Consider the following 18545-nt stretch of genomic DNA (forward strand, 5'->3'; position numbering starts at 1 on the left):
TCCTCTGAAAGCTACAGTCGTCCATTTATATAGAGGAAATAATGGAGGCAGGAGTTGGCCCATCAAGCCTACTCCACCATTCAATGAGATTGCAGCTGATCCAGCCATGGACTCCGGTCCACCTCCCCAACACCCTTCATGTCCCGAATGTACAACTGTGTCTTCAACACATTCAATGAGGCAGCCTCTACAAGCTTTCTTAGGCAGGGTATCCACCACTCTCTGGGAGTAACAATTCCTCCCCATCACCCTTCTAACTCTCCCCAACCCTGAATCTGAGGCTTTGTCCCTCTAGTTGTAGCCTCACCTGTAAGTGGAAACAACCCCTCTTATCTAACCCTTTCATAATTTTATATATTTCTCTGCCAGATCCCCTCTCAAAGTTTTAAATTCCAGTGAGTACAGACCCAGGCATCTCAATCTCACCTCACAAGGTCACCCCCTCATCTCTGGAATCAATCTGGTGAACCCCCCTCTGCACCCCTCCAAAGCCCTTTTCTCAAGTAATGAGACCAGAAATGCCCGCAGTCCTCCAGGTGCGGCCTCACCTGTACATGTGCAGCATGATCTCCCTGCTCTCAAACACAATCCCTCCGGCAAATGAAGGACAGAATCCCAGGGTGATTCTTCCCTTCTCCTAGGAATACCAAGGTTTACAGCCTGCCAGTTTGCGGTTTTTTGGAAAGGGGAAGGAGATCCTGGCTACGTCACCGTGTGAGAGGTAGGATCAGAGCTGTGGAGGTACCCGGGGTTGAGGGAGAGCAACCAGCCCACCCACTAATACAAGGGGCAGGGACAAAGTACTCACACAGAAGGCTGGCGGAGGATGACAGTCCGTGGTGTGGTATTCAACTGGGAGGGAGGAAAAAGTTGGAGAGTCAGTGCAGGGGTGGTGGGACAGAGCAGATCACCTGGCATCCCTCGATCAGTGAGGCAGGAGAGGAGAATTTTAAAATTAAATACAGCATGCAAACACACTAATAGACTTCCAATACACATACATTTTTTAGAGGTGGGAGGAACCAGGAGGAAACCCATGTCGAAATTCCTGTTAGGAGCCCCCAACATGAATCTGGGTCACTGGTGCTGAAATAACCACTATGCAAACACTGTCACCCAAAACCTGTTCACACAACAGGGACGTGGTAATCACACCCACTACAGTCCAAGCCCACTCTCCCCACACCCATTACAGTTTAATCCCACTCTCCCCACACCCACTACAGTCTAATCCAACCCTACCAGCACCCACTTCATTCTAATCCCAATCTCACCACACCCACTTCATTCTAATCCCACCCTCCCCAAACTCACTACAGTCTAATTCCATTCTCCCCACACCCACTACAGTCTAACCCACTCTCCCCACACCAACTACATTTTAATCCCACTCACCCCACCCACTACAGTCTAATCCCACTCACCCACACCCACTACAGTCTAATCCCACCCTGCCAGCAACCACTTCATTCTAAGGCCACTCTCAACTCATCCACTTCATTCTAATCCCACTCTCCCCACACCCACTACAATCTAATCCCACTCACCCACACCCACTACAGACTAATCCCACTCTCCCACACCCACATCTTGCTAATCCCACTCCCACATCATTCTAATCCCACTCTCACCACACCCATTGCAGTTTAATACCACCCTGCCAGCACCCACTTCATTCTAATCCCACTCTCCCCACACCCACGATATTCTAATACAACTCTCCCACACGTTCATCATTCCAATCCCACTCACCCCACACCCATTAAAGTCTAATCCCACTCTCCACACACCCATTAAAGTCAATCCCACTCTCCCTATGCCCACTACAGTCTAATCACTCTCCCCACACCCTCTACAGTCCAAACCACTCCCCATACCCATTAGTCAAATCCCACTCTCCCCACACACATTAATCCCACTCTCTCCACACCCACTACTGTCTAATCCCACTCTCCCCACACCCACTACTGTCTAATCCCACTCTCTCCACACCCACTACTGTCTAATCCCAATCTTTCCTCACCCACTACTCTCTAACCCCTCTCCCACACCCACTAGTCTAATCCCTCTCCCCACACCCACTATAGTCTAATCCCACTCTCACTACTAATTCCCCTCTCCCCACACCCACCAGTCTAATCCCACTCTTCCTACATCCATTTCATTCTAATCCCACTCTCCCCACACACATTAGAGTCTAATCTAATCCCACTCTCCCCACACCCACTATAGTCTAATCTCTCTCCCCCACACCCACTACAGTCCAAATCACTCCCCATACCAATTACAGTCGAATCCCACTCTCCCCACACACATTAATCCCACTCTCTCCACACCCACTACTGTCTAATCCCACTCTCCTCTCACCCACTACTGTCTAATCACACTCCCCACGCCCACTATTGTCTAATCCCACTCTTCCCACATCCATTTAATTCTCATCCCACTCTCTCCACACCCACTACAGTCTAATCCCACTCTCCCCACACCCACTACAGTCTAATCCCACTCTCTCCACACCCACTACAATCTAATCCCACTCTCCCCACACCCACTACAGTCTAATCCCACTCTCCCCATACCCACTAGTCTATTCCCCCTCTCCCCACACCCACTACTATCTAATCCCAGTCTCCCCATTGCCTTTTGAAAGCTTGTTTCCATTGTTTTGCATATGGCCCGTGTCCTCAAAAACCTTTCCTTTACATGTACCTGGCAAGGTATCTCTTAACCATTGTAATTCCCTTTCATCTACCTTTCCTCTGACAGTTTATCTCACACCCCCACACCCTCTGTATGAAGAAGGTGCCTCCTTAGGTACCTTTTCTATCTTTTCCCTCTCACCTTAAACCTGTGCTCTCTAGTTTTAGACTCCACAATCCTGGGAGGAAAGATGGCAACCGTCCCCTCCTGCCTGATTTTATAAACCTCTCTTAGTCCCCCTCAGCCTCTGAATTTCCAGGGAGAAACTTCTAAGTCTCTCCTTAAAACCCTGGACCTCTTCAGTCCACTGGTGAATCTATTGATTGTGCTGTGTGTGTGTGTGTGTGTGTGTGTGTGTGTGTGTGTGTGTGTGTGTGTGTGTGTGTGTGTGTGCATAAGTGCTGCTGTTTGTTTTTTTAAAATGTTTTATTTTTCACACTATAAACCACATTGATCAAGATACATACAATTTCCTTTTCAAGTATATACAGTGTCGTTTTCTCCCCCGCCTCCCTCTTCCCCTCCCACCCTCCCTACCTCCCATCCCATTCATTTAAAGTTCAGAATCTAAGATACATTAAACCCGTTAAACAATGTTGTCACTCAATAAAAATAAACAAGAAATTCCACTGAGTCAGTTCTTTTCATTCTCTTCTCCTTCTGTCATTTTAGGTGGTAGATGTCCCCGGTAGGTTTTCTCTATTGTGTTTCATGTATGGCTCCCATATTTGTTCAAATATTGTAATGTTATTTCTTAAATTATATGTTATTTTTTCTAATGGAATACATTTATTCATTTCTATATACCATTGTTGTATTCTCAAGTTATCTTCTCATTTCCAGGCTGACATAATACATTTTTGCTACAGCTAACAAATCTTTTTTGAGCACCATCCAAATCAAGTCCACATTCTTTGTTTTTTTATGTTACTTAGGAGGAAGATCTCTGGGTTTTTTGGTATATTGCTTTTTATGATTTTATTTAATATCTGGTTTAGATCTTCCCAAAATTTTTTCACTTTCTCACATGTCCAGATTGCATGAATTGTTGTTCCCATTTCCTTTTTACAGCGAAAACATCTGTCAGATACTGTTGGGTCCCATTTATTTAACTTTTGAGGTGTAATGTATAGCCTGTGTATCCAGTTATATTGTATCATACATAACCTTATATTTATTGTATTTCTCATAGTTCCTGAGCATAACTTCTCCCATGTTTCCTTCTTTATCTTTATGTTTAGATCTTGTTCCCATTTATGTTTAGTTTTACCATTTGTTTCCTCATTCTCCTTTTCTTGTAGTTTAATATACATGTTTGTTATAAATTTTTTTATTATCATTGTTTCTGTAATCACATATTCAAAATTACTTCCCTCTGGTAACCTCAGACTGCTTCCCAATTTGTCCTTCAAGTAGGACTTCAGTTGGTAGTATGCCAACACTGTATCGTGAGTTATATTATATTTATCCTTCATTTGTTCAAAGGATAATAATTTATTTCCCGAAAAGCAATTTTCTATTCTTTTGATCCCTTTTTTATCCCATTCTCTAAAGGAAAGGTTATCTATTGTAAAAGTGATTAACTGATTTTGCGTCAGTATTAGTTTCGGTAATTGGTAAATTGTTTTATTCTTTTCTACATAAATTTTCTTCCAAATATTGAGCAGATGATGTAATACTGGAGAATTCCTGCATTCTACCAATTTTTCATCCCATTTATATAATATATGTTCGGGTATCTTCTCCCCTATTTTATCTAGTTCTAATCTAGTCCAATCTGGCTTTTCTCTTGTTTGATAAAAATCTGATAGGTATCTTAATTGTGCGGCTCTATAATAATTTTTAAAGTTTGGCAGTTGTTATCCTCCTTGTTTATACCATTCTGTTAATTTATCTAGTGCTATCCTCGGTTTTCCCCCTTTCCATAAAAATTTCCTTATTATTTTCTTTAACTCCTTGAAGAATTTCTCTGTCAAGTGTATTGGCAATCCCTGAAATAGGTATTGCATCCTTGGGAAAATGTTCATTAATACAGTTTATCCTTCCTATTAGTGTTAGTGGTAAGTCTTTCCTATGCTCTAAGTTGTCCTGTAATTTTTTCATTAGTGGATAATAATTGAGTTTATATAGATGGCCGAGGTTTTTATTTATTTGTATACCTAGGTATCGCATTGCTTGCATTTCCCATCTGAATGGTGATTATTTCTTAAATTTTGAGAAATCCACATTATTCATTGGCATTGCTTCACTTTTATTTGCGTTAATCTTGTATCCCGACACTTCTCCATATTCCTTCAATTTCTTATGTAATTCTTTTATTGATATTTCTGGTTCTGTTAAGTATACTATAACGTCATCTGCAAATAAACAGATTTTATATTCCTTGTCTTTTATTTTTATCCCTTTTATTTTATTTTCTGTTCTTATCAGTTCTGCTAGTGATTCTATGGCTAATGCGATCAATAAGGACGATAGTGGGCATTCCTGCCTTGTTGATCTGCTTAAGTTAAATTGTTTTGATATATATCCATTTACTGTCACTTTCGCCAATGGCCTCTTATATAATGCTTTAATCCAATTAATATATTTCTCTGGTTGAGGAGGACTTTGCGACAAGATCTCCATCCTCAACCGATGGTCAGAACACTTCCAATCTCTTTTCAGTGCCAACCGCTCAGTCCAAGATTCCGCCCTGCTCCAGCTCCCTCAACAGCCCCTAAGGCTAGAGCTGGATGAGGTTCCCACCCTGGATGAGACATATAAGGCAATCGAACAACTGAAAAGTGGCAAAGCAGCAGGTATGGATGGAATCCCCCCAGAGGTCTGGAAGGCTGGCGGCAAAACTCTGCATGCCAAACTGCATGAGTTTTTCAAGCTTTGTTGGGACCAAGGAAAACTGCCTCAGGATCTTCGTGATGCCACCATCATCACCCTGTACAAAAACAAAGGCGAGAAATCAGACTGCTCAAACTACAGGAGAATCACGTTGCTCTCCATTGCAGGCAAAATCTTCGCTAGGATTCTACTAAATAGAATAATACCTAGTGTCGCCGAGAATATTCTCCCAGAATCACAGTGCGGCTTTCGCGCAAACAGAGGAACTACTGACATGGTCTTTGCCCTCAGACAGCTCCAAGAAAAGTGCAGAGAACAAAACAAAGGACTCTACATCACCTTTGTTGACCTCACCAAAGCCTTCGACACCGTGAGCAGGAAAGGGCTTTGGCAAATACTAGAGCGCATCGGATGTCCCCCAAAGTTCCTCAACATGATTATCCAACTGCACGAAAACCAACAAGGTCGGGTCAGATACAGCAATGAGCTCTCTGAACCCTTCTCCATTAACAATGGCGTGAAGCAAGGCTGTGTTCTTGCACCAACCCTCTTTTCAATCTTCTTCAGCATGATGCTGAACCAAGCCATGAAAGACCCCAACAATGAAGATGCTGTTTACATCCGGTACCGCACGGATGGCAGTCTCTTCAATCTGAGGCGCCTGCAAGCTCACACCAAGACACAAGAGAAACTTGTCCGTGAACTACTCTTTGCAGATGATGCCGCTTTAGTTGCCCATTCAGAGCCAGCTCTTCAGCGCTTGACGTCCTGCTTTGCGGAAACTGCCAAAATGTTTGGCCTGGAAGTCAGCCTGAAGAAAACTGAGGTCCTCCATCAGCCAGCTCCCCACCATGACTACCAGCCCCCCCACATCTCCATCGGGCACACAAAACTCAAAACGGTCAACCAGTTTACCTATCTCGGCTGCACCATTTCATCAGATGCAAGGATCGACAATGAGATAGACAACAGACTCGCCAAGGCAAATAGCGCCTTTGGAAGACTACACAAAAGAGTCTGGAAAAACAACCAACTGAAAAACCTCACAAAGATAAGCGTATACAGAGCCGTTGTCATACCCACACTCCTGTTCGGCTCCGAATCATGGGTCCTCTACCGGCACCACCTACGGCTCCTAGAACGCTTCCACCAGCGTTGTCTCTGCTCCATCCTCAACATCCATTGGAGCGTTTACATCCCTAACGTCGAAGTACTCGAGATGGCAGAGGTCGACAGCATCGAGTCCACGCTGCTGAAGATCCAGCTGCGCTGGATGGGTCACGTCTCCAGAATGGAGGACCATCGCCTTCCCAAGATCGTGTTATATGGCGAGCTCTCCACTGGCCACCGTGACAGAGGTGCACCAAAGAAAAGGTACAAGGACTGCCTAAAGAAATCTCTTGGTGCCTGCCACATTGACCCCGCCAGTGGGCTGATAACGCCTCAAACCGTGCATCTTGGCGCCTCACAGTTTGGCGGGCAGCAACCTCCTTTGAAGAAGACCGCAGAGCCCACCTCACTGACAAAAGGCAAAGGAGGAAAAACCCAACACCCAACCCCAACCAACCAATTTTCCCCTGCAACCGCTGCAATCGTGTCTGCCTGTCCCGCATCGGACTTGTCAGCCACAAACGAGCTTGCAGCTGACGTGGACTTTTTACCCCCTCCATAAATCTTCGTCCACGAAGCCAAGCCAAAGAAGATATTTCTCTGGTAAACTGAATTTTTGAATAAATAATTCCATTCTACTCTGTCAAAGGCCTTCTCTGCGTCTAAAGCAACCGCTACTGTTGGAGCTTTATTTCCTTCTACTGCATGAATTAAGTTAATAAATTTACAGATATTGTCTGTTGTTCGTCTTTTTTTAATAAATCCAGTTTGGTCTAGATTTACTATTTTTGGTATATAGTCGGCTAATCTGTTTGCTAATAGTTTAGCTATTATCTTATAATCTGTGTTAAGTAAAGATATTGGTCTATATGACACTGGTGCGAGTGGATCTTTCCCTGTCTTTGGTATTACTGTAATTATTGCTGTTTTGCATGAATCTGATAAGCTTTGTGTTTTATCAATCTGGTTGATTACTTCCAGGAGGGGAGGAATTAATAAATCTTTAAATGTTTTATAGAATTCTATTGGGAATCCATCCTCTCCTGGTGTTTTATTATTCAGTAGTTTTTTTATTATCTCTTGTATTTCTACTATTTCAAATGGTTCTGTTAATTTATTTTGTTCTCTGTTTGTAATTTTGGTAGTTCAATTTTAGTTAAAAATTCATCTATTTTGTCTTCTTTCCCTTCATTTTCAGTTTGGTATAATTTTTCGTAAAATTCTCTGAAGTTTTCATTAATCTCCGTTCGATTATATGTGATTTGTTTGTCTTTTTTCCTTGATGCCAATACCATTCTCTTAGTTTGTTCTGTCTTAAGCTGCCACGCTAGAATTTTGTGTGTTTTTTCTCCTAGTTCATAATATTTCTGTTTTGTCTTCATTATGTTCTTCTCCACCTTATATGTTTGTAGTGTTTCATATTTTATTTTTTTATCTGCCAATTCTCTTCTTTTAGTTGTGCCTTCCTTCATTGCTAATTCTTTTTCTATATTTGCTATTTCCCTTTCCTATATTTGCTATTTCCCTTTCCAACTGCTCTGTTTCCTGATTGTAGTCCTTCTTCATCTTGGTTATAATGCTATATTTGCCCTCTGATGAACGCTTTCATTGCGTCCCATAGTATAAACATATCTTTCACTGATTCCGTATTTATTTCAAAGTACATTTTAATTTGTCATTCAATTAATTCTCTAAAATCCTGCCTTTTAAGTAGCATGGAGTTTAATCTCCATCTATACATTCTTGGTGGGATGTCCTTTAACTCTATTGTCAATATCAGGGGTGAGTGGTCCGATAATATTCTAGCTTTATATTCTGTTTTCCTAACTCTGTCTTGCATGTGAGCTGATAACAAGAATAGGTCTATTCTTGAGTTTGTTTTATGTCTACCCGAATAATATGAATATTCCTTTTCCTTTTGGTGTTGTTTCCTCCATATATCCAAAAGTTGCATTTCTTGCATCGATTTAATTATAAATTTGGTTACTTTGTTCTTTCTGTTAATTTTTTCCCCAGTTTTATCCATGTTTGAATCCAAATTAAGGTTGAAATCCCCTCCTATTAGTATGTTCCCTTGCGTGTCTGCTATCTTCAAAAAAATACCTTGCATAAATTTTTGATCTTCTACGTTAGGTGAATATACATTGAGTAAATTCCAAAACTCCGAATATATCTGACATTTTATCATTACATATCTCCCTGCTGGATCTATTATTTCCTCTTCTATTTTAATTGGTACATTTTTACTGATTAATATAGCTACTCCTCTAGCTTTTGAATTATATGACGCTGCTGTTACATGTCCTATCCAATCTCTCTTTAATTTCTTGAGCTCCACTTCAGTTAAGTGTGTTTCTTGCACGAATGCTATATCAATTTTTTCTTTTTCAATAAATTTAGCAGTTTCTTCCTTTTGATTTGGTTATGTATTCCATTAATATTTAAAGTCATATAGTTCAACATAGCCATTTCATACTTTGTTTCTCTTTCCTTTCCATTTCCTCATCATCATCTTTCCTTCTTATCCATTTCTGCTTTCTTTTTTTGAACACTTTATAAGACAACATTTCTAAAACATCAAACATTCCCCTTATTCTCCTATCTAAAATTTCTTTAACCCCACTATCCCTTCCCCTTCCTGAGTTGCCCTTTATCCCTTGTCGGGCAACCACATCTCCCCTCTCCATTTGCATTTGCGAATTCACTCGCAAGCGTCAACTGATTTCGCAGTGACCGTATCTTCTCCCCACCAAGCCCCCCCAGAAAAGATTTTAATTTTCATATACAACAAAAGTCACTGTCTTAATTCCCTCCTTACTTCCTCTCTTCCCTTTCTTTCCCTTATTAATTCTTATCTATACTCTATATATTTTCTTTTAAATACACATACACACATGTACACACATATATACATACACACACACACATATATATATACCCATATACACACATACATATAGTTTGTGGTCATTTTTGCTCTCGTTACATGTCTTCATCTCTCTGTCTGTTTTGTAGTTGTTCTTCAAATTTTCGTGCTTCTTCCGGATCCGAGAAAAGTCTGTTTTGCTGCCCTGGAATAACTACTTTAAGTACCGCTGGGTACTTTAGCATAAATTTATATCCTTTTTACCATAGGATCGCTTTTACTGTATTAAACTCTTTCCTCTTCTTCAGGAGTTCAAAACTTATATCTGTATAGAAAAATTTTTTTTGACCTTTGTATTCCAGTGGCTTTTTGTCTTCTCTTATTTTCTTCATTGCTTTCTCCAATATATTTTCTCGTTGTATATCTTAGGAATTTTACTAAAATGGATCTTGGTTTTTGTTGTGGTTGTGGTTTAGGGGCTAATGTTCTGTGTGCCCTTTCTATTTCAATTTCTTCCTGTAATTCTGGTCTTCCTAGGACCCTGGGAATCCAATCTTTTATAAATTCTCTCATATTCTTGCCTTCTTCATCTTCCTTAAGACCCACTATCTTTATATTATTTCTTCTATTATAATTTTCCATTATATTTATCTTCTGAGCTAACAGCTCTTGTGTCTCTTTAACTTTTTTATTAGATTCTTCTAATTTCTTTTTTAAGTCATCTACTTCCATTTCTATGGCTGTTTCTCATTCTTCCACCTTGTCCACTCTTTTTCCTATATCTGACATGACCATCTCTAATCTATTCATTTTTTCTTCTGTACTTTTTATTCTCCTTTTTATTTCACTAAATTCTTGAGATTGCCATTCTTTTACTGATTCCATATATTCTTTAAAAAAAATATATCCATTGTCTTGCCCTTCTCTTCTTCTTCTTCCATTTCTCTGTGTTCTTCTTCTTCTTCCTCTGGGTTGGTCATCTGTTGTTTCCTTGTTTTCTTTTTGCTCTCTTCTTTCTTGTTCTCATTGTTTTCTATGTTCTCTTCCTGTTGTTGTGTTGTAGCTGTCATTCTCAGCTGTGGAGATTGACTCCTCAGCTGGTCCCCCCTCCCGTCAGTGTTTTTTTTGTCTTGCGCATCGCGCATGCGCGACTCCTTGTGCATGCGCAGTTGTGCACTTTTGCTTGGCTCTGTGAGCCATTTTTGTAGTCCCGAGATCGGGACTTCGACTGACCTGAGGGAGCGGGCTTCTCTCTCCACAGCGGTCCTCCTCGGACAGGTAAGGCCTTCACTTTCTTCTTCCAATGTCTTTTCTTCTTCTCTTCTTCCTGTTACTTTCGACTTTTCTTTCTTCGTTGCCATTTTCTTCCCACCTTTACTTTCACTTTATTTTAATTTTCGTGTTTGTGCCTTTGCGTTTTCTCTGTTTTTTTTTTAAACTTTTCCGGAGAGGGTGGAGTTCCCCGACCGGCCACTACTCCATCACGTGACTCCTCAGTGCTGCTGTTTGTTTGTGTACCCATGTACATCTGTGTGAGTCCCTGCATTTGTGTGTTTCTGTGTGTATTCTCGCCTGCTTCTTGTGTCTGTATGCACGTGTTTGTCTGTCTGTATGCACCTGTTTTTGTGTGTAAGCAGGTGCTTGCTTGTGTGTGTTTCTGTATATGTGTTTTCATGCCTGTGTAGTTTACACCCTCTCACTGTGACCAGGTGGGTTGACGCAGCCCCACCCCAACCCCAGGATCGCCAGCTCCCTCCTATGTTCTCAATACCCTGTGCGGATAAGTGGGAGAACTGGCCACTGTGGATTGTCCCTCAGGGAGGGGGTAGAAGCAGGGAGAGATGATGGATCATGGGGGAACATTTTTGTGGGACTGAAATTGCTTCAACAGCCAACATTGGCCTCCTGTTTCTCATGAGGAAACATTGTCCTGAAGCTAAACAGCTGAATTCGTTGATTGTGTGCCCAACACAGATACTCTGTACAGCAGTTCATCACACAAGAGATGGCCCGAAAGGCACTGCAGGAAACCAGACCCTTTGGCCCATCAAGTCTGTGCTGACCACTTACAGAAATCTTTTTTTAAACATTGACCCTACATTCCTGTAAACTCCACTGACTCCCAATTCACAGCAGCCTATTCAGCCACCGATCTGCATGGGTCTTGCAATGTCAGAGGGAAGCAGTAACCTGGCGAGGGAGGTGGGAGGGGGCGTGGTGGGAAAGAATCCCATCCTGTCATAGGGAAAGGGTGTAAACTACACGCACATGCACAAAGGCAGAGATAGATTACACATATAAATACACAGACATACACAGATACACACAGTGACACACACATATACAGCAACACATGCACACACATGAATACACACAGTGGCACCCACACACAGAATACACATACACGAATACACAGATACACACAGTGGCACGCAGGTACACACACAGTGACACATGCATACACACAAACAGAGTGATACACGCACACGTGTGACCTAGTGTGGCAGTGGCTGTAACTGCAGGGCCACCGGGTCGATTACCAATCCACATTACCCCCTTGATTAGCACTAGCTCTATAGCCAACACTGACTTGGAAACATGGCCATTAGCAGGACTCCGGGGGCTCCAATGCACTGTTTATATTCTGAATATCAGTCAGGAAGCCAAAATCCAGTCCTGGGACTTGCAGTCTGGTAGGCCTAAGCACATTTCCCCTCACACTGGTGACGTGGACAGGAAGGTCATTGGAGGTGGAGAGGAGGTGGCCATGGCGTGAAGTCCTGGATCCCTGGGGTGGGACTCAGACATTCAACTTAGGTGGGATTGAGGGAGAACCCAAGCCCAGCAGAGCACCAGTGGTGATGGTCCAAGGGCAAGTGAGTGAACAAGTGCAGCTTTGGGGTAGGGGTGGTTCTCTCTCCCTCAGTGTGTAAAAAAATTGAGAATGGATGTGGGGCAGTGACACAAAGGAGAGGGGCAGGGGAATGGCCATTCAGCCCATCGTGTATGCACGTCATTCCATCGTGGCTATTTACTATCCTTTATCCACCTCATAACTCTTTATTCCTTTCTGAATCAAGAACCTTTCTCCCTCAGTCTTAAATCTACCTAATGACAGCCTCCACAGCCACCTATGGCAACAAATTCCACACATTCACTGCCACATGGGTGAAGAAATTCCTCCTCGTCTCTGTTCTGCAGGGATGTTTTTGTGTTCCGAGGCTGTGCCCCCAGACTAGACTTCCCCACCACAGGAAACACCCTCTCCACGTCCACTCTGTTCAGGCCTTTTAGTATTCAATACCCAAATATTCTGGAGAAGCTCAGCAGGTCACATTCATCTGACTAATGCCTTGCAAAACCTCAACATTACAACCCTGCTTTTATACAAAGCCATCAATTCCAACATCCAAATCATTGACCATGTAACATGAAAAGCTGCCCCAGCACTGAGCCCTGTGGAACACCACTGACAGCCAACCAGAAAAAGCCTGAAGCCCCACTCTTTGTCTCCTCCCGGTCAACCAATCTTTGATCCGTGCTAATGATAAAATGCAGAGAAGGGGGACACTGAGAGTACAGAGAGAGGAGGAAGGGCAGGGTGTATGGAGGAAGAAGGAACAAATAGGGGAGGAGAAAGGGTGGCAGACATAGAGGGAGAGAGAAGAAGGATCAAAGGGGAGAGAGAAGGGCTAGGGAGAGATGGGAGACTAAGGTAGAGAGAAGGGGAGAAGCAAAGGGGAGAGAGGGAGACAGGTAGAGAAGGGAGAACGAAAAGTGAGCAAGAAGAGTCACAAGAGGCAGCAAAGGGAAGAGAAATGGGATGGGCATAGGGGGAGTGGGAAAGAGAGAGGGAGAGGGGGCAGAGGGTAGAAGGTGAGAAGCAAAGGGGAGAGAGAAAGGGGAAGTTGTGGAGAAGGGGTGCAGGGGAAGAAGTTGAAGATATGGGGTGGGAAGTGAATGGAGTGAGGGAGATGTTGGAGAGAGAGGGAGAGGATGGAGAGAAGGGGATAGGGAGAGAGGGAGGGTGATGAGGGAGTAAAAGCAGCTGGGGATCTGGAGGGGAGGGCAGGCAAGAGAGTGTGTGTGAGTGTGGGGAGAGCTAATCATGTGTCCACATGAGCTGGAGGAGGGCCAAGGCTAATTAAGCACTTCCTAATGACAAGCTGAGATCTGGGCAGAAGCAGCAGATAACTGCTCTTCCAGTTATGGGGGCAGAGTGATGATCTCCTGGGTTTCTCACCAGCTTGGAATCAAGATTGAACTCAGTGCTGAACTCTGCACACAAAACCTGGTCCCCAGGGGTTGGTGCGTGAGAGATCAGTACTGTGCCATACAAGACTTTCATAAACCTTGAACAAGACGGGGTGATGATTCAGCCCACTGTTTCCCAGCACAACAATCCCATCACTCTTATTCCCTGCACCACCATAAATTATTCCACCTCATCAACTCTCCCAAACAACCCCCCCCCCCACCAGGTTCTTCCCCCTCACCCAATTTACAACAGGTGATTAATCCACCTATCCATGGGTGGAAACTGGAGTGCCAGGGCGGGGGAGGGTTACCTATACAAACACACATGGACTCATGTTCATAAGCACACACACAAATGCGCACTCACATGTACATGCACACTGAGCTGGAAAGAGTATTTGGACTGAGGTGTTTGGATTCCTAGGAGAGGCTATATAGGTGGGGACGTTTCTTCCCTGGAGTGATGGAGGTTGAAGGGTGACTTTAGACATTTATAATACCAGGAAATACGCAAATGCGCACTCACACGTACATGCACACTGAGCTGGAAAGAGTATTAGGACTGAGGTGTTTGGGTTCCTAGGAGAGACTACATAGGTGGGGACTTTTTTTTCCTGGAGTGTTGGAGGTTGAAGGGAGACTTTAGACGTTTATAATAACAGGAGCGGCACAGATAAAGTGGATAGTCATAGTCTTTTTTCCCCTCTTTCTCACCTACCACCTCCGCATCCCTTATCCTCCACAATTTCCGTCCCCAACAACGTAATCCCACCATTTGACACATCATCCCCTCTCCACTTTCTGCAGGGATCCAAGATTCCCTCTTCCACTTTCCCCCTCAGTACCTCCCCCAATGGCTACAAGAAATGCTCCACTTGCACCCACACCTCCTCCCTCACCACCATTCGGGATCCCTAACAGTTCTTCCAAGTGAATCTGCAGGGGGTTATTGACCGCATCTAGTTCTACTTCGGAGAGACTGAACATAGACTGGGAGATCATTGAGCACCGTCACTTTGTCTGCTGCAACAGCAAGGACCTTCCAGTGGCCACCCATTTTAATTCCACACTCCATTCTCACACCAACTTTGCAGAACTAACCCTGTCTATCCATTGCTTCAAACTGAGACCACCCTCAAAATGGAGGAACTGCATCACATATTCCGTCTGGGCACTCTCCACCCCAGGCCACGTGCTGGTGAGGTTAGAAATAGAAAATTAATGCAGTCTAACTCATGGCTAAAGACGTGGGGCAGGAAGGAGGGCTTCAGGTTTCGGGATCATTGGGCTCTGTTCCAGGGAAGGGGGGCACCTGTTCCGTTGGGACGGTTTGCACCTGAACTGGAGGGGGACTAATATCTTTGTGGGAAGGTTTGTTCGTGCTGCTCCGGGGGGGTTTAAACTAGATTGGCAGGGTTAGGGTGCAAAAAGTATTGTCAGAAAGGCAGATGGGCTTAGGGTGTGGGAGGATGACATTATTACTATTAGTGAGACGGTTGCAGGAGGGGCAGGACTGGCAGTTCAATGTTTTGTGATTCTGTTGTTTCAGACGCTATAGAGGGGTAGGGATGAAAGGGGGAGGAGTGGCATTGCCAGTCAGGGAACATTTCACAGCTGTGCCTAGACAGGACAGTTCAGAGGGCTTGTCTACAGAGGCCAGAAGGGTGGAGCTGAAGAATGGGAAAGGTGTGACCACACTGATAGGGTTGTATTATAAACCGCTCAATAGTCAGAGAGAAATGGAGGAGTAAATCTGTAGAGAGATAGCAGACGGATGTAAGAAACAGAAAACTGTGATAGTAGGAGATTTTAACTTTCCACATATTGACTGGGATTCCCAGATGGTAAAAAGGGCTGGTGGCTTGGGGCTTCTGAAATGTGTTCAGGAAGGTTTTCTAAATCAATGTATAGAAGTACCATGATCTGTTAGGGAACCAGACAGGTCAGGTGACAGAAGTATGTGCAGGTGAACATTTTGGGGTCCAGTGACCATAATGTCATTAGTTTCAAGTTAATTATGTGTGATAGTACAGATTCTATCACCAATGTGTATATGTACATATGTACAGATGGTAGTGTAGGATGACTGTGATTGACTGAGAGTGTAGCCACAACTACTGGCATGTCTTAAAGGATTGCTCCTAGCCAGACCAGGTCATTTTGGACTGGTCGACCTACTTGTGATATGCTCCAGTCTTTTAGTTAATAAAAGCCTTGGTTTGGATCAACAAGTCTTTGGTTCTTTCGAAGCACATTACATTTTGGAAAAGGATAGGTCTGGTCCTCGAGATGAGATACTAAATTGGAGAAAGGCCAATTTTGTGGAAATGGGAAAAGATCTAGGAAGAGTGGATTGGGATGTTGTTTTCTGGCAAGGCTGTGTTCAGTAAATGGAAGGCCTTCAAAGGCAGAGTTGTATGTTCTTGTGAGGATTGAAGGCAAAGTTAACAGGCATAGGGAAAACCCTGGTTTTCAAGGGATATTGGCGATCTGGTCAAGAGGAAGAGAGAGCGAGGTGTATAGCAGGTACAGGCAACAAGGAGCTAATGAGGTACTAGAAGAGTATAGAAAATATAAGAAAAAAAAATCAGGAAGGCAAAAAGAAAACATGAGGGTTCATTGGCAGATAATATGAAGGCAAACGAAGGGTTTCTACAAATACATTATGAGTAAAAAGATAGTAAGGGACAAAATTGGTCCCCAAGGTCATCTATACTTGGACCCTAAAAAGAAGGGGGTGATTTTGAAGTTTTTTTTGCATCAGTATTTACTCAGGAAACTGGCATCGTGTACAAGGAAGAACGGGAAATGGGCAGCAGTGGACTGGAACAAATAGAGATTAAAGAGGAGGAGGTTCTTGCTGCCTTACAGTGAATAAAGGGAGATAAATCCCCCGAGCCTAACATGATATACCCTTGACCTTGAGGAAGACGAGTGTAGAAATTGCAGGGGCCCTGGCAGAAATATTTAAAATGTCCTTAGCCATGGGAGAGGAGCCGGAAGATTGGAGGGGAGCTCATGTTGTTCCGTTGTTTAAAAAAGGCTCCAAAAGTAAACCAGGATATTACAGGCCAGAGAGCCTGACGTGAGTAGTAGGTAAAGTATTGGAGGGTGTTCTAATAGATCAGGTATACAAATATTTGGACAGCCAAGGGCATGACTTTGTATGAGGTAGGTATGAGTTTTTTTAGGAGGTTAGATGAAAGACTGTGTCTTTAGTAAGGCCTTTGACAAGGTCCCACATGGGATGTTGGTTCAGACACTAGGTATCTAAGGAGAGGTTGTAAAATGGATTTGAAATTGGCTGAATGGGAAAAAACAGAGAGTAGTAGTGGATGATGCTTCTCAGACTGGAGGCCTGTGACTAGTGGTGTGGCCTCAGGGATCAGTGATGGGACCATTGTTGTTTTCCATCCATAACAATGATCTGGATGATAATGTGGGAAATTGAATCAGCAAGTTTGCAGATTGGAGGCGTTGTGGACAGCAAGAAAGATTTTCAAAGTTCACAGAGAGATCTGGACCAGCTGGGAAAATGGGACCGAAAATGGCAGATGGAATTTAATGCAAACAAGTGTGAGGTGTTGCATTTTGGAAGGACAAAGCAAGGTAGGACGTACACAGTGAATGGTCGGGCACTGAGGAGTGCGGTACAACAGAGGGATTTGGAATACAGATACATAATTCCCTGAAAGTGGCGTCACAGGAAGATAGGGTTTTAAAGAAAGCTTTTGGCATCTTGGCCTTCATAAATCAAATTATTGAGTACAGGAGTTGGGATGTTATGTTAAAGTTGTATAAGACATTGGTGAGGCCATATTTGGAGTAATGTGTGCAGTTTGGTTGCCAAACTACAGGAAGGATATTGGTAAAATTTAAAGAGTGCAGAGAAGATTTACTAGGATGTTGCCGGGTCTTCAGGAGTTGAGTTACAGGGAAAGGTTAAATAGGTTAGGACTTTATTCCTTGGAGTGTAGAAGAATGAGGGGAAATTTGATAGAGATTTACAAAATTATGAGGGGTACAGACAGAGTAAATGTGAGTAGGCTCTTTCCACTTAGATTAGGAGAGATAAAAACGAGAGGACATGGCTTAAGGGTGAAAGGGGAAAGGTTTAGGGGAAACATTAGGGGGAATTTCTTCACTCAGAGAGTGGTGGGAGTGTGGAACAAGCTGCCACCTGACATGGTAAATGCAGGATCACTTAAGTTTTAAGAATAAATTGAATAGATACATGGATGGGAGAGTCTGGATGGTTATGGAATGGGTGCAAGTCAGTGGAACTAGTCAAATGATGTTTCAGCACAGAATAGAGAGGCCAAATGGCTTTTTTTTGTCCTGCAGTATTCTATGGCATGAACATTGACTTCTTCAGTTTCCATTAACCTTCCCCCAGTCTCTTTCTTTCCCAATCTAGGAACAGTCCTTGACATGATCCCTGACCTCTCCCAATCCAGGGTCAATTCTGGACATGGACCCTGACCTCCCCAATCCTGGCATAATCCCTGCTCTCTCACTCCCGCTCCTGGGGTAACGTACCTGGATCTGCCGACGAGGTTCAATGCTCCTTGCAGGGGTCTCCTGGCTGCCAGTCAATCCTGGAAGGGCAGACAATTGTTTAGTTGGCCCTGCCTAGAGAAAACCCACCCCCATGTCAGGATGAACAGGAGCCGGAGGGTAGCCAATTGTCTCCCGAGGTACTCTCGTTTGGGTTGGGTGGGGTACTGGGCTAGTGGGGTCTCTTTGTGTGCTTTAAAGCAAAGTTGACAAATTT

At 43.5% G+C, this 18545-nt stretch overlaps 1 protein-coding gene across 1 annotated transcript in view; it reads right to left on the reverse strand.

Annotated features, from left to right (window-relative positions):
- The window catches only part of LOC138764613 (E3 ubiquitin-protein ligase RNF212B-like), a 188790-nt gene that overhangs the window by 1294 nt on the left and 168951 nt on the right, over positions 1-18545 (reverse strand). Inside the window, exons 14-15 of the mRNA XM_069940740.1 lie at positions 18311-18369; positions 809-852 (exon numbers count right to left, since the gene is read on the reverse strand). Of these exons, the coding sequence (XP_069796841.1) occupies positions 809-852; positions 18311-18369 (103 nt within the window). The remainder of the gene's footprint in view (positions 1-808; positions 853-18310; positions 18370-18545) is intronic.

The sequence above is a fragment of the Narcine bancroftii genome, chromosome 5, assembly GCF_036971445.1.
Source record: "Narcine bancroftii isolate sNarBan1 chromosome 5, sNarBan1.hap1, whole genome shotgun sequence".
Lineage (NCBI taxonomy): Eukaryota > Metazoa > Chordata > Chondrichthyes > Torpediniformes > Narcinidae > Narcine > Narcine bancroftii.